The 13,179-nt window shown below is 61.5% G+C and overlaps 1 protein-coding gene across 1 annotated transcript; it reads right to left on the bottom strand.

Moving 5' to 3' along the window:
- Positions 1-278: 278 nt before the first annotated feature.
- Positions 279-12,821, bottom strand: GTPBP6 (GTP binding protein 6). Its single transcript, XM_022561910.3, has 10 exons — positions 12,439-12,821; positions 7,572-7,709; positions 6,947-7,017; positions 6,689-6,819; positions 6,292-6,362; positions 4,696-4,854; positions 3,074-3,282; positions 1,741-1,889; positions 1,267-1,419; positions 279-970 (listed from the first exon to the last, which is right to left on the bottom strand). The coding sequence occupies exons 1-10, from the start codon at positions 12,797-12,799 to the stop codon at positions 847-849; spliced, it is 1,566 nt and encodes a 521-aa protein (XP_022417618.1). The 5' UTR covers positions 12,800-12,821; the 3' UTR covers positions 279-846.
- Positions 12,822-13,179: the final 358 nt, after the last annotated feature.

The raw sequence follows: 13,179 nt of genomic DNA, 5'->3' as shown, positions 1-13,179 counted from the left end.
AACGGCCCTATAATGCTGAATACAGAGGTAAGGAAAAAAATCCTTTCCTGGTGCCAAATGGGCAAGGGAGCGCCCTTCTCATTCGCTTTCCCTTTAGAGAACCTGCAGCGCAGTGTCCCGTCTCCCTGAGGTGTGTGTGACTCTCTTTAAGCTGGACCCCCGGCCTGTTTGCATCCCAGGAACGTCTGCCTGGGGGCCCTGGAGCCTCTGCAAAGTGAACATCGGGAAGGGGGTCCTGCCTCACCATGGGGGAGTTTGGCCCCAGGATGTGATTCCCTGCCTGTCGACAAGATCCCAAAGTTGTATTTTTTCCTTTGGGTAAAGACAACTAACGGGTGTGTGATGGGTGGTCCCGGCCGCCTGGTCCAGTAAACGGGGAGATTCTTCCTGCTTGCTGGACTGTCGGGAGACATTTTAATTATAACCCTGACGCTACCGTGGGGAAGGGCGAGGACTGGCAGCCGTGAACATGTGGACGCAGAGCGGACGGGGAAGCCGGACCTGCCTCCTTCACGGCCAGCGTTCGCAGGCCTTCTGCCGGGCGGCCGGCACGGAAGAACCAGAAAGGCTGGTTCACGAACACACGCAAAGCTTTTACTGTCTCACGGCTCAAGCACCCTGGACGGGACGTCAGCTCTCCAGACGCCCAACGGTCAATCAGAACCACTCGGAGCGCCACCATCCACGCCAGCTCCCAGTCCCACCAGCCCTCCCGCCACGCTCACGGGGGTGTAGGGCCCACGCTAGGAGCCCGCTTCTCTCTGAGGCGGGAACGTTGCAGCCCCCCGGTCCCCGGGGAGCCCCCCCCTCAGTCCTCGGGGAGCATCCCCACCCTTGGGCTTCCTTTCAACCTGGAAAGAGCTTCCTGAACCTGCCGTAAGCTGAGTCGCTTATGATGACCTTGACGTCGGCCACCCCGGCCTCAGGCCTCACGTCCACCGCCTGCACCGCGGCCTCCTGATGCAGCCAGCTGGGAGGAAGACGCGTTTGGTGGGAACGGGCGGCCCCGACGGAGCCCCGAAGACCCCAGCGAGGCGACCCGCTTCTTGGCGGGTGGCATCACCCACGGCCCCGGCCTGCAGGTAAGCGGCCAGGCACCTGCTCACCGCCTGAGCAGACAGACCGGCTGCGGGGGATGCGGCTGCCCCCGCGTCGCACCCGGACCCCACCTGGCGCCGCCTTCCCTGCCCAGGCCCAGGGCCCCGCCCCGCGCAGCGACTGGTGGGACCCCCGCCACCCCACCCCCGCCGGGCCGGCCCGACGCACCTCAGCTGCGGCCCCGCCAGCCCCACTCGCAGCGTGAGGACCCGTCTGCCCGTGGCTCTCAGAACTGCTTCCTCCAGCCTGGCTTTCAGCTCCTCCAGCCCGAGCCCCAGGAGCGCAGACACGGCCACCGCGCCGGGTTCGGTGGGTATGTACCTGTAGGGGCGGCCGACCGCTCAGCGAGGGGGGCCGGAGCGGGGACCCCGCCCGCAGGCCCAGCCGTGACGGGCTCGGATTGTGCCGGGCGAGGACGCGGCCCCGCCGGAAGGTGAGAGGAAGGACGTGCGTGGGGCTGGGGTGCGATCCGGGCCCGCGCGGTGGCGGGTCCAAGCGCGCTGCCGCTCGAGCAGCAGCAGGTGTGGCATGGCACGCCTGAAAGCAGGAGCGGGGAGGCGGCCGCCCCGCCAGCGGGAGACCCGCGTGCACCCTGGTCGCCAGCGCGAGGGGTCCGGCGGCGGTGCGGCAGCAGGCGCTCACCCGGGTACCAGGTCCACCTTGTTGGGCACTTCCACCATGCAGTCCAGCAGCGGGCGCGGCAGCTGCAGGGTCCGCAGGGCCGACAGGACGCTGGCCTTCTGCAGCTCTGTCTCAGGGTGGCTCACGTCTCGCACGTGGACGATCAGATCCTGAGGACCAGAGGGACCGGGCAGTCGGAGAGCTCGGGGCCAGCGGTGCCCGGCCCCGCTCGGGAAGACCCGCCAGGCCCACGATGGGGGCTGCGCAGCGCTCTCCGTGGGGGGTGGGTGCGGCTGCCCCACGGAGGCTTGTGCCCCAAGGGGGAGGGTGGGACCTGAGGCCACAGAGCCGCTCTGCCGTGCACGGAGCCCCCCAGTGCCCCTCGTTCCGGGCCAGGCTGCCGCTCCAGGTGCACCCGGACTGAGGGGCCGCCTTGTGTCCCCGCCCCGCAGGTGCTGGCCCTACGCCTGCGTGCGGCCACTTGCCCCCGTCACCAACCCCCCACCCGGCGGGTGCTGTGCTCGAAGCTCTGGGCCGCTCCACTTTTCTGTGAAACCAAGCTCACGTTCTAAAAAGGCTTCCACCCCTATTCCACACGTTTTACAGGCAGGTACCTTATGCAAAATTCAGAAGAGACAGAAAAGGAGAAAGAGCAGCTGAGGGTAATTCTGCCACAGGAAGGACGTGCCCTTTACGATTTGGGGGGTTCGCTTCTGGGTTGTCTCTTTTTTTTGATGAACTTAAATTTTCTTTTAATCAGTGTTTCAGTTCAGTTCTAGATTTTCAGACACTTTCGAGGACGGTGCCGGCAGCTGCACATGGCCCTCAGGCTCAGCTGCTGTGACCTCGAAGGTGCTGGGGCATCTGTCACCCGGAGGGCCCCGCAGCCCCTGTACCCTGAGTAAATGCCAGGGTTCACTGGCTCGGGGCCCCAGTGCAGCCAAAAGGTGCAGAGAACCCCTTCTTCATTAGCATTGCCTTCACAGCACTTACACTCGTACAGTCAGAGCACAGCTCGCTGAGGGGCAGGGATGGGGGGGATCCAGTCATCGTGAAGTTTTGTGTAATGTGACCCTGCCCCGGGATGCTGTGATGAGGGGACCCTGCCCCGGGATGCTGCGATGAGGGGACCCTGCCCCGGGATGCTGTGATGAGGGGACCCTGCCCCGGGATGCTGTGATGAGGGGACCCAGGCCCGTGATGCTGTGATGAGGGGACCCTGCCCCATGATGCTGTGATGAGGGGACCCAGGCTCGTGATGTTGTGATGAGGGGACCCAGGCCCGTGATGTTGGGATGAGGGGACCTGCCTCCTGTTTGTGGGTATTTGAGGCGACCTGGCCCTCCACACTCACCGAATGGCCCACGTCCTCCAGGGTGGCCGAGAAGGACTCGACCAGGCTGTGGGGCAGCTGGGAGAGGAAGCCAATGGTGTCCATGTAGATGACAGTCAGCCGGGAGGGCAGCCACCCCGCGTGGGCTGTGACGTCCAGCGTGGCAAACAGCTGGTCCCGGGGCTGGATGGCGGCGTCCCCTGTCAGGGCCTTGATCAAGGTGGTCTTTCCTGCACGTCGGGCACAAGGGGACCATGCGTCTCAGACCCCTCCGGTCCCCCACCGACCACTGTGGACCTCGGGGCTGCCCCACACTGATCACAGGGCGCTGGAGGGTGGCAGGGGCAGGAGGTCTGTGCGCTTAGAACTCTCCGCAGGACCCGTGGGACGCTGTGCGGGCTGTGCAAGGACTCGGCTGCCACTGTCTAGCCTTCAGGGTAAAGTGGACCAGGGCCAGGGCAAGAGTGCTGGTGTAGACAGGAGAGACGGCGTAGACACAGACAGTGGTGACGTGCATGTGAGGTGGGCAGGCGTCCAAACAGGCGGAGGAACGGTCCCGTGGAGTAACCGAGCTGTGGTGTGGTGTCCGTGTAGACGAGGGAATGGTGGAGTAGGGGGTGCAGTGTGTGCAGAGAGGTAGTGAGGGTGTAGACAGTGCTGTGTGTACCTGAGGGGGTCCTAGAACACCCTCCTCCACAGCCTTTCCTGAAAACGTGGACACTTTCTCCACCGAGCCCAGGTTCAGGGGCAGCAGCAGTAACCGTCCAGCCCAGGGACACCCCTGGCTACGCCTGGAAGTCCCGCCGATGGCCCACCAGGAGGTGGTGACGGGTCCTGCCATCGAGTAACTGGATGGCGGGGCTCGGCCTGGACGCCCCTGCTCAGTGCAGGACCCCGAACTCCCGGTCAGTGAGAGTCGGGATCAAGCCAACACTCACTGGATCCTGTGACAGTTAGCGGAAGACACGGCACCCTCTGGGGATGCAGCCAGGAGGGGCAGTTGGGATTTCCTGACACGGGTGATTTTACCTGTAGACATTTATGACTTTTCAAGCCTGGACACCCACCCCACAGCTTCCTGTGCACGCTTGTGGGACATTCCCTCCCTTCTCTGGACGCAGACCGTGAGCGCCTGATAAAGGGACGGGCCCGTCACGGCGGTGCTTCCCGAGCACGTGGCGGGGCCGGGCCTCAGGGGAGCCCAGTAAGTGTTGTGGACTGAATCCCCACAGTGGAGGGAACTGGGTGCTTTCCACTTATCTCAGGGCACCTGTGACCCTAAAGGACGCCCTACACTCTGTTCCCCACGTGGAGTCCACTTGATGTGCTCGTGCAGACAAAGCTGAGGACAGACTGTGAAGTTTTCCTCGGCAACATCTGAACCACTCTGATCCCTGCAAGACCCTGTCCACTCTCAACGGACTTAAAACTGTCACTACTTCCTCGTTCTCAGAGTCTGGAGGACATCCACTAAGAGGGGCGTCAGCCCACGGCAGTCACACGGGGGGCCGCCCCGGGACGGGGCCCGAGTGCAGCCCTTCTCACTGCGGGCTAGCCCTCCGTGAATACTCAGTCTCGCTGGGTTGGCAAGTGGGTCCCCCTAGCGTACACCTGCCCGGCCCCGGGGAGGGCCCACTTCTCACCGCAGTTCGTGTATCCAACCACGGAGACCACAGGGAACTCCCGCCGCCTCCGCTGCTGCCCCAGGAGAAGCCTCTTCCGGCGGAGTCTGTCCAGGGCCTTTCGAATCTTCGCTTCTTTATCTTTCAGGAGGCGCTCTTGCACCTGCATGAAAGACTCTCCTAGAAACACCCAAGATGGTGAGTCAGTGAGCAGACACAAAAGGGGCAAGAGCCACGGGGGTGCCTGCGGGGGACGTGGACAGGCTCACGCTTGGGGCTGCAGGGACCCCCCCTTCCCCCACCCAGCCTGCTCCCCTGTACACTTGGCCCCAACACCTTCTGTTCTGAGACAGCTCTGCCCGGCGCGAGGTGGCCTCGCACTTCTGCCCTCTGAGGTCTCCTGGGCTCCCCTTTACCCAGGAGGAAGAGGCCAAGGGGAGAGCCTCAGAAGGGCCCCCATGATACCCACAGTGGGCTGAGTGATGCCCCAAAGATGTGTCCACACCCTGACCCCCAGGACCTACAGATGGGGCCTTATTAAGAAACAGGGTCTCTGCAGATGTGATGCAGTGAAGGGTCTGAGATGAGGTCCCTCTGGAGGAGGGTGGCCCTACAAACAATGACAGGGTCCTTCTAAGAGACAGAAGAGGAAAGACCCAGACACAGAGGAGAAGCCCCGTGAAGATGGAGGCAGAGACGGGAGGGACGCGGCCACAAGCCCAGGGACGCCTGGAGCCCCCAGAAGCCGGAAGAGGCGGGAAGGAGCCTCCCCTGGAGCCTCTGGAGGGACCACAGCCCTGGGACACCTTGACCTCAGAACAGGACCTTATTTGGACAAAAGGTCTCTGCAGATGTGATGCAGTGAAGGGTCTGAGATGAGGTCCTCCTGGAGGAGGGTGGCCCTACATCCAATGACAGGGTCCTTCTAAGACACAGAAGAGGAGAGATACAGACACAGAGGAGAAGCCCCGTGAAGATGGAGGCAGAGACGGGAGGGACGCGGCCACAAGCCCAGGGACGCCTGGAGCCCCCAGAAGCCGGAAGAGGCGGGAAGGAGCCTCCCCTGGAGCCTCTGGAGGGACCACAGCCCTGGGACACCTTGACCTCAGAACAGGACCTTATTTGGACAAAAGGTCTCTGCAGATGTGATGCAGTGAAGGGTCTGAGATGAGGTCCTCCTGGAGGAGGGTGGCCCTACATCCAATGACAGGGTCCTTCTAAGACACAGAAGAGGAGAGATACAGACACAGAGGAGAAGCCCCGTGAAGACGGAGGCAGAGATGGGAGGGACACGGCCACAAGCCCAGGGACGCCCGGAGCCCTCAGAAGCTGGAAGGGGCAGGAAGGACCCTCCCCTGGAGCCTCCAGAAGGAACCAGCCCTTATAACTCCTTGATCTGGTCTGCAGGATTCGGGGAGGATGAATGTCTGTGGTTTTAAGGCACCGGTTCGTGGTCCTTCGTTACGGCCGCACCAGGGAAACACCTTGATACCCTCCCTTTGACTGTGACCACGGACGAGGCCCCATCAGGACCTCTGAGGGACGTCGTCCCCTTTGTAGGGGTGGTGGCCATGACACGTCCCCCTTCTGAGCTCCCGGTGACGTCAGACACGGTACCTGACCCCATGATGTGGCGAGAGTCCCGTCCTCGTCCGCCCAGGTGGGTAACGTTGTTTTTCAGGTGGGACCTGGCGTGGAAATGGGTCGGCTCAGGAGACGGAAGCATGTGCCCGTGGGAGGCTGGGACAGAGCCCTGGGTGGGGAGTGCGCATCTAGACAGGAAGAACAGGCTCGCTAGGGGCCGCCCCGCCACGTGGGCCTTCACGGGAGGGGACGGAGGGTCCCTTGCTGGGTGGCACTCCAGTGGGCCACGTGCCCTAGTAAGTGGGTTGCTTGGACACGTCCCCACTGGCCACATTCTACCCTCACCACCCTGGCAACAGTCAAGGTATGGAAAAGCAAGAAGGGGTCCAAGGAGGGTTCCGTCTGCCCCGAGCCCGGGCTCTGGAGGTACCTGAGCAGGGGGAGCTCGGCCAGCGCCACCTGCAGCCGGGCCTCCTTGGTGCGGGCGTTGCAGCGGAAAATATGAAGAACCACCGTGAATCGGTCGAACACCTGCACACCCCACGCGGCTTCCAGTTCTTTCTAGAAGATGGAGCGCGAGGGAGGGGACCTGTGGTGACCCCAGGCCCGTGGAGACCTGTGTTCTCACGGGGACACTAACCCACTCGCTCAGCCGCCGTGGGCAGGAAACAGTGAGCTTCTGAGGTACCTTGGTGGGTGCAGCCATCCTCTCCACATTCAGGAAGACGGCGGTGATTTCCAGGGACCCTCTGATTTTCTCTAGGAAAAGAGGTTGGCCTCTCAGAGGTCTGCACGCCCATGTCTGTCTGTCTGGGGACCCTGCACTTTGGCCGTGTTCGCCGGACACCCCGAGTCTCTGAGCACAGTATTTGTCAAGTGTGGGTCGGGAAGGACCAGACCGGGTCCATCTTCAGGGGAGTAGATCTCACACACATGGGGGTCCCGTGGCCCCGTGGGGACTGAGTGCCCGTTAGACACAGATGGGCGGTGAGCGCCCCCCTTGGCATGTCTCCTGCTCTGAGCTGTGAGCTAGACATGGCTTTGGGGCGGGGACGTTGCGGTCCACGGAGGGCAGGGGTCACACGCAGGATCCCCACCGCAGGGCACTGGGGAGGGGGGTGGGCTGGGCTGGGGCTCAGGGCTGGTGTGCGCCCGACTCTCAAAGGTCCCGCCTGTGTGCTGGGGCCTTGTTTGAATTCTGACACGGGCGTGGTGGCTTTTGCCGTCTGATCCAAGTTCCTGTGAGGCCCAGAGGCATGGCCATGCTTGCTCTGTTTCTGGGAGGGTGACGGGGACATGTGTGCTGGACTCACCTGTCAGGCGCTCCAAGGTCCCTCTGCCAAAGACGAGCTTCCTGTCTGGCGTTTTGGTGGGCACCACCACCGTGTCCACCACCGACCAGCCATCCAGCGTGTGCACCAGCGCCTGTGCCTCCACCACCTGCCACTCAGCTTTGGGGAGAGACAGGCCAGTGTGAGGGTCATTTACGGCTGGGTCAGCCCCGGGCCGTGTCCAGCCCTGCCCAGGGCCCTGGGCCACGTGCCCCAGGCTGGGACGGCTTCCTGCTTCCTGCCTACACAACGGTCCCGAGAAAGCGACCCAATCAGCATTTGCTCGAAATGCAGCTCTGCTCTTCTGGGTAGATGGTCAGGAGGGGTGGACACAGGACCGGGAAGGGGAGCAGGGCCCTGAGCTGAGCAGGGACACGGGGATGCCCCCACCCCCCGTGTTGGAATCTGGGACGTCTGCCCCGTGAGGACTCATGGTCCCTTGTGACCCACTGGACAGCATCCCCTGTGAGGCTCCCAAGGGCCCATAAAACCTGCCGCCCTGCCTGCGGGGTGGGGCCCTTGCCGAGCCTGGCCCAAGAAAGGCAGCGCCCACCAGGGCCCCTGGCCGTGAACGGTGTGTGTGTGTGTGTGTGTGTGTGTGTGTGTGTGTGTGTGTGTGTGTTCCCGAGGCAGGTGTGTGTGTGTGTTCCCGAGGCAGGTGTGTGTGTGTGTGTGTGTGTGTTCCCGAGGCAGGTGTGTGTGTGTGTGTGTGTGTGTTCCCGAGGCAGGTGTGTGTGTGTGTGTGTGTGTGTGTTCCCGAGGCAGGTGTGTGTGTGTGTGTGTTCCCGAGGCAGGTGTGTGTGTGTGTGTGTGTGTTCCCGAGGCAGGTGTGTGTGTGTGTGTGTGTGTGTGTGTGTGTGTGTGTGTGTTCCCGAGGCAGGGCCCAGCCAGGGCAGGAGCCCAGGACACCGAGGGCACAGGCCGTGGATGGAGGGCTGTCGGGGGCCACCCCGCCCTAGGCTCTCCTCCTGACGGTCCTGCCCAAGCAGGAAGGGGGCATGGGATAGCCGAGACTCTCCCCTGAGGGACAGCAGGCAGATGGGCAGTGATGCCAACGTGTCCCGGGGCTGGGCCGGACAGGGTGGACGGGGCTGACTCAGGTCTGGAGGGGAGGTGGCCTAGAGGACAGCTCTGCGGGGCCCCGGGCGTGTTCTGTGAGATGTGGAGCGTGTACCCCAAGCCCCATGGGAGGCCGGCCCCCCATCCCGTGCCCGTGCCCCAGCCCCCTGGGAAGCCACCCTTGCACAGAATCTCAGAGCCGTGGCCCCTCTGTGGCACCGCTGCTTCGCTGTCCCCACTCCCCGGACACCTGGGTGCTGCTGTCTCTAGGTTCACCTGACCCTCCTCAAGGCACAGCCAGGACACAGGCCAGAGGTTGGGGAGTAGGTGCCAGGCAGGGTCTGAGGCCACAGATCAGGGTCCCCCCCTTCTCTGGACCGTGGTCCTCATCCTCTGGGCTGTGCGGGGGTCCCCATCTTCTGGGACATGGGGGGCGGGGTCCCCCATTCTCTAGGCCAAGGGGAGGTGGTCTTCTTGGGTGTGACGCCCCATGGGCCCGCCAGCTTGTCCCACCTCCTGCACCTGCTGGTCGCTCAGGTCAGCAGGTGCTTGGTCACGCCTGACCTCCGTCCTTCAACTCCAGGTCTGACCCAGCAGTAATCCCTGCAGGTGCTGTCTCTCCTGATCACAGGGGCCACGGCCCCAGCTCCGTGGTGAGAGCCTGCGCGGGTGCCAGCGGCCTCCCTCCTGCTGCGCTGCACAGCTGCCTGCCTGGGGGTCTGGCACTCCGCAACCCCACCCTGAAGGCCAGGGTTAGGATTCGGTGGGGATGGAAACGGAGAAGCACTAGTGCGGGTCACAGCCCAGGGGCACAGGCACCATAAGAGACCGAACCCTGATCCCAGGACCACAGAAGGCTTCCCCTCCCCCACACGTCAGCCCCTCACCACTAAGGTCTATTTACAGCAGTTCCTTTCACCTTGTGCATCACGTCTAGCTATCAAGAAAAAATTACCAGGCGCACCAAAAGGCAATCCGAAGAGACAGAGCAAGCATCAGAACCAGACGTGGCAGGGATGTTGGAATTACTGAACCAGGAATTTAAAACAACTAAGACTAACATGCCAAGGGCTCTAATGGATTTAGTAGACAGCATGCAAGAACGGACAGGCAAGGCAAGCAGAGAGATGGAAATCCCAAGAAAGAACCAAAAAGAACTGCTAGAGATCACAAGCGCTCTGGCAGAAATGACGAGCGCCTCACGTGGGCCTGCTGGTAGACTGGACTTGGCAGAGAAAGGATCCTGGAGTTCAAGCATATGACAACATGGAAAATTAAAAACGTCTGCTCTGCAAATGACGTCATCAGCGGACTGAGAAGTTAAGCCACAGACCTGGGAGAAAATATGTGCAAAAAACACATCCATAAGCGCTGGTATCCAAAATATAAAAACAATTCTTAAAGTTCAGCAATAAGAAAACAACCTACTAAAAAATGGGCCAGACACCGTAACAGACACCTCACCAAAAAGATATACAGATGGCAAATAAACATAGGACAAGATGGTCCACATCCTCTGTCATCAGGGAAATGCAAACTAAAACAGCAATGAGACACCGCTACACACCTATTAGAAGAGCCAAAATCCACAATGCTGACAAGCGTGTGCAGCACCCCTCCCACTCACTGCTGGGAGGGAAGCAAAATGGTACGGCCACTTCGGAAGATGCTTTGGCAGCTTCTCATAAAGCTAAACATAGTCTTACCATACAATCCGGCAATCATACTCCTTGGCATTTGCCCAAAGGATGTGAAAACTTACATCCACACAAAAACCTGCACATCGATGTTTATAGCAGCTTTATTCATAATTGTCAAAACGGAAGCAACAAAGGTGTCCTTTAGTACATGACTAGATAAATAAACTGTGGTCCATCCAGACAATAGAATATTATTCAGCGCTAAAATGAAATGAGCTGTCAGGCCATGAAAAGACATGGAGGAACCTTAAATGCATATGACTAAGTGAAAGAAGCCAGTGAGAAAAGGCTACAGACTGTGTGATTCCAAGTCTATGACACTCTGGAAAAGGCACAACAATGGAGACAGTAAAAGGCCCAGTGTTTGTCAGGGGTTTAAGAGGGGGAGGGAGGGATAAGTGCGTGGGGCACAGAGGATTTTTAGGGCAGTGAAACTACTCTGTATGATGCTATAATGGTGGATACATGTCATCATACATTTGCCCAAACCTACAGAATGTACAAGACCAGGAGTGAACCCTAATTAACGTAAACCGTGGACTTGGGGTGACGATGTTATGTCAACATAGGCTCGTCAGTTATAACAAATTCACCATCTGGTGGGGATGCTGAAAACGGCAGAGGCCATCTGTTGGTGAGGGCAGCGAGTATATGTGAAAAGTCTCCATACGTTCCTCCCAATTTTGCTGTGAAACTAAAATCACCCTAAAAAAAAGTTTTTAAGAAAAAAAAGGAATGAAGCACTGACACAGGCTACAACATATGCATGCCTCAGAAACATGGTGCTCAATGAGAGAAGCCAGACACGGAAGACCACATATCACTCACATGAAATGTCCAGGACAGGCAAATCCACGGGGACAGAAGGCTGACTCCTGCTTGCCGGGGGTTGGGTGGGAGAGAAGCAAGGGGGAGGCCTACTACTGAGGGTACAGGGTTTCCTTCCGGGGAGATGAGAATGTTGTGGAACCAGACAGAGGTGGTGGCTGCACAAGACTGCGAACGTACTAGCTGCCCCTGAGCGGTACCCTTCAAAGTGGTTAATCTTATGCTCTGCTAACTGTATCTCAATAAAGGTCTAAGAGGAGTAAAGGAATAAGGAGAATGCCACCCCCCAACCCGCAATTGCGTCACTGCTCTGCTCAAACCCAGAGTACCTGTGATGACCTGACTCCTTGCATGGCTGCACCACTGCAGTGACTTGGTTCTGACAGCCCCTAAACAGCCGAGGGGCAGCGGTCCCAGGAGGGCCCAGGACGTGCTCCCTCAGGAGCCCTAACCCTGGACACTGTCCCTATTCATCCGTGGGGTCCGTCTCCCCAGGACATCCAGGACCACCCTGGTGAGACGGCCCCGTCCCCGCCCCCGTCCGTCCGCCTTCCCGCTGGGTTCTGAACACAGCACTCAGGTCAGGCGGCGGGCTCCTGCCCGGCGTGTCTGCTGTCCTCCCAGCCCGACCGGGGCGGGTACAGTGGGGTTGCTGATGCCCGAGGGCCATGGAGGCAGGTCCCAGGCGTCTCAGGGGCTCAGCCGGGTTCACGGTTTCTGCTACAAAGGGCGTGAACACGCTTGTGCACAACCTTCGGGCGGAGTACTCAGCGTTACACAGTGAAAGCGGGTCAACAAGGGCTTAAAGCTGAGCGACACACCCCGTGCAAACCGGCGTTAGTTGTTGGATTCTCTTTCTTTACAGATGGGGAGGCTGCGCGGGGCAGAAGGGCCGAGCGACAACCTGGGGCGCGTCCGAAAGGGGAAGGGGCCCCGGACCCGCTATGTGCACACGGGAAGGCGCCCCAGCTCAGAATTAGGATTTCCAGGCCCGCTGCAGGGGTGCGGCTGCCGGGAGCGGGTCGGGTGGGGGCAGTCCAGCTCTCGGAGTCCCGCTCCCAGAAGCCACGCCATAAGGGCTCCAGCCCTCAGAGTCACGCCCCCAAAACCACGCCCCTTCAGCCCGCCCATTCAGAAGCCCCGCCCTTCGGCATCTCAGCCCAGAGCGCCAGACCCCGGCGTCCCCGCCCTTTAAGTTCCGGGACTTGGCGCTCTTCACGGCTCGCCCCCCCACCTCAGTCCGCGGCCACAGTCACGGTCACCTCGGGTACCCGGCGGCTTCCCGGGCCCCCACTTGACGTCAGGGTGAACCAAGCACACGCGCTGGGTCCCCGCCGGCAGCAAAGGGTCCCTCCTCAGCAGCTCCTCCTCCTCTTCCTCCTCCTCCGCAGCTTCTGGTTCCTCCTCACCCTCCTTTCCTCCAGTCCGACTTCTCCGGCCATCTGCACCTGGGCCCCGCCCCCCACCCCCTCGCCCCTCCGGGCACCCCAGGCCCCCTCGGAAGGCGGCGAGCGCGCGCTCGGGGCAGGGCGACAGCGGCGGCGCGGCCCTCGGAGCCCCGCAGTCGCGAGCCACGCGAAAGAGCCAGAACCCCGGGCGGACAGCGGCTCGCACGGCCCACATACCGCAAGCGCTCCTACGCAACGGGGCGGGGCCTCAGGGGCGTGCTCCCGTGCAGGCTGCCCATTGGCCGTCCGGGTCACGTGCTCGCCGCCGCCTGATTGGTGTGCGCGGTCCGGGCCGGGAGGCCAGTCTGGGACACCGCAGCCTGGGCATACGCTTCTCTCTGCTGCGGATGCTCGAGGCGGCTTCCCAAGGCACGTAGTGCCGGAGCAGGGCCAGGCCGGGCACCCAACCCAGTGGGCGCTTCCCCACGCTCGCCACCTCCCCGCGCCCCGGTCAGGCCTCCGCGCAGGGTCGGGGTCCGGTCCTGGGGATCAGTTCCGTCCTCCGGAACCCCGAACTCTGCCTTGGTGGATCCGAGTGTGGTTCCAGTGGTCCCA

The sequence above is a fragment of the Delphinapterus leucas genome, chromosome X (assembly GCF_059928025.1).
Source record: "Delphinapterus leucas isolate spDelLeu-1000000601 "Yukka" chromosome X, BTC_Dleu_Yukka2, whole genome shotgun sequence".
Lineage (NCBI taxonomy): Eukaryota > Metazoa > Chordata > Mammalia > Artiodactyla > Monodontidae > Delphinapterus > Delphinapterus leucas.
Note: the sequence above shows the minus strand (reverse complement) of the source record. Positions and strands in the feature narration are given on the sequence as shown.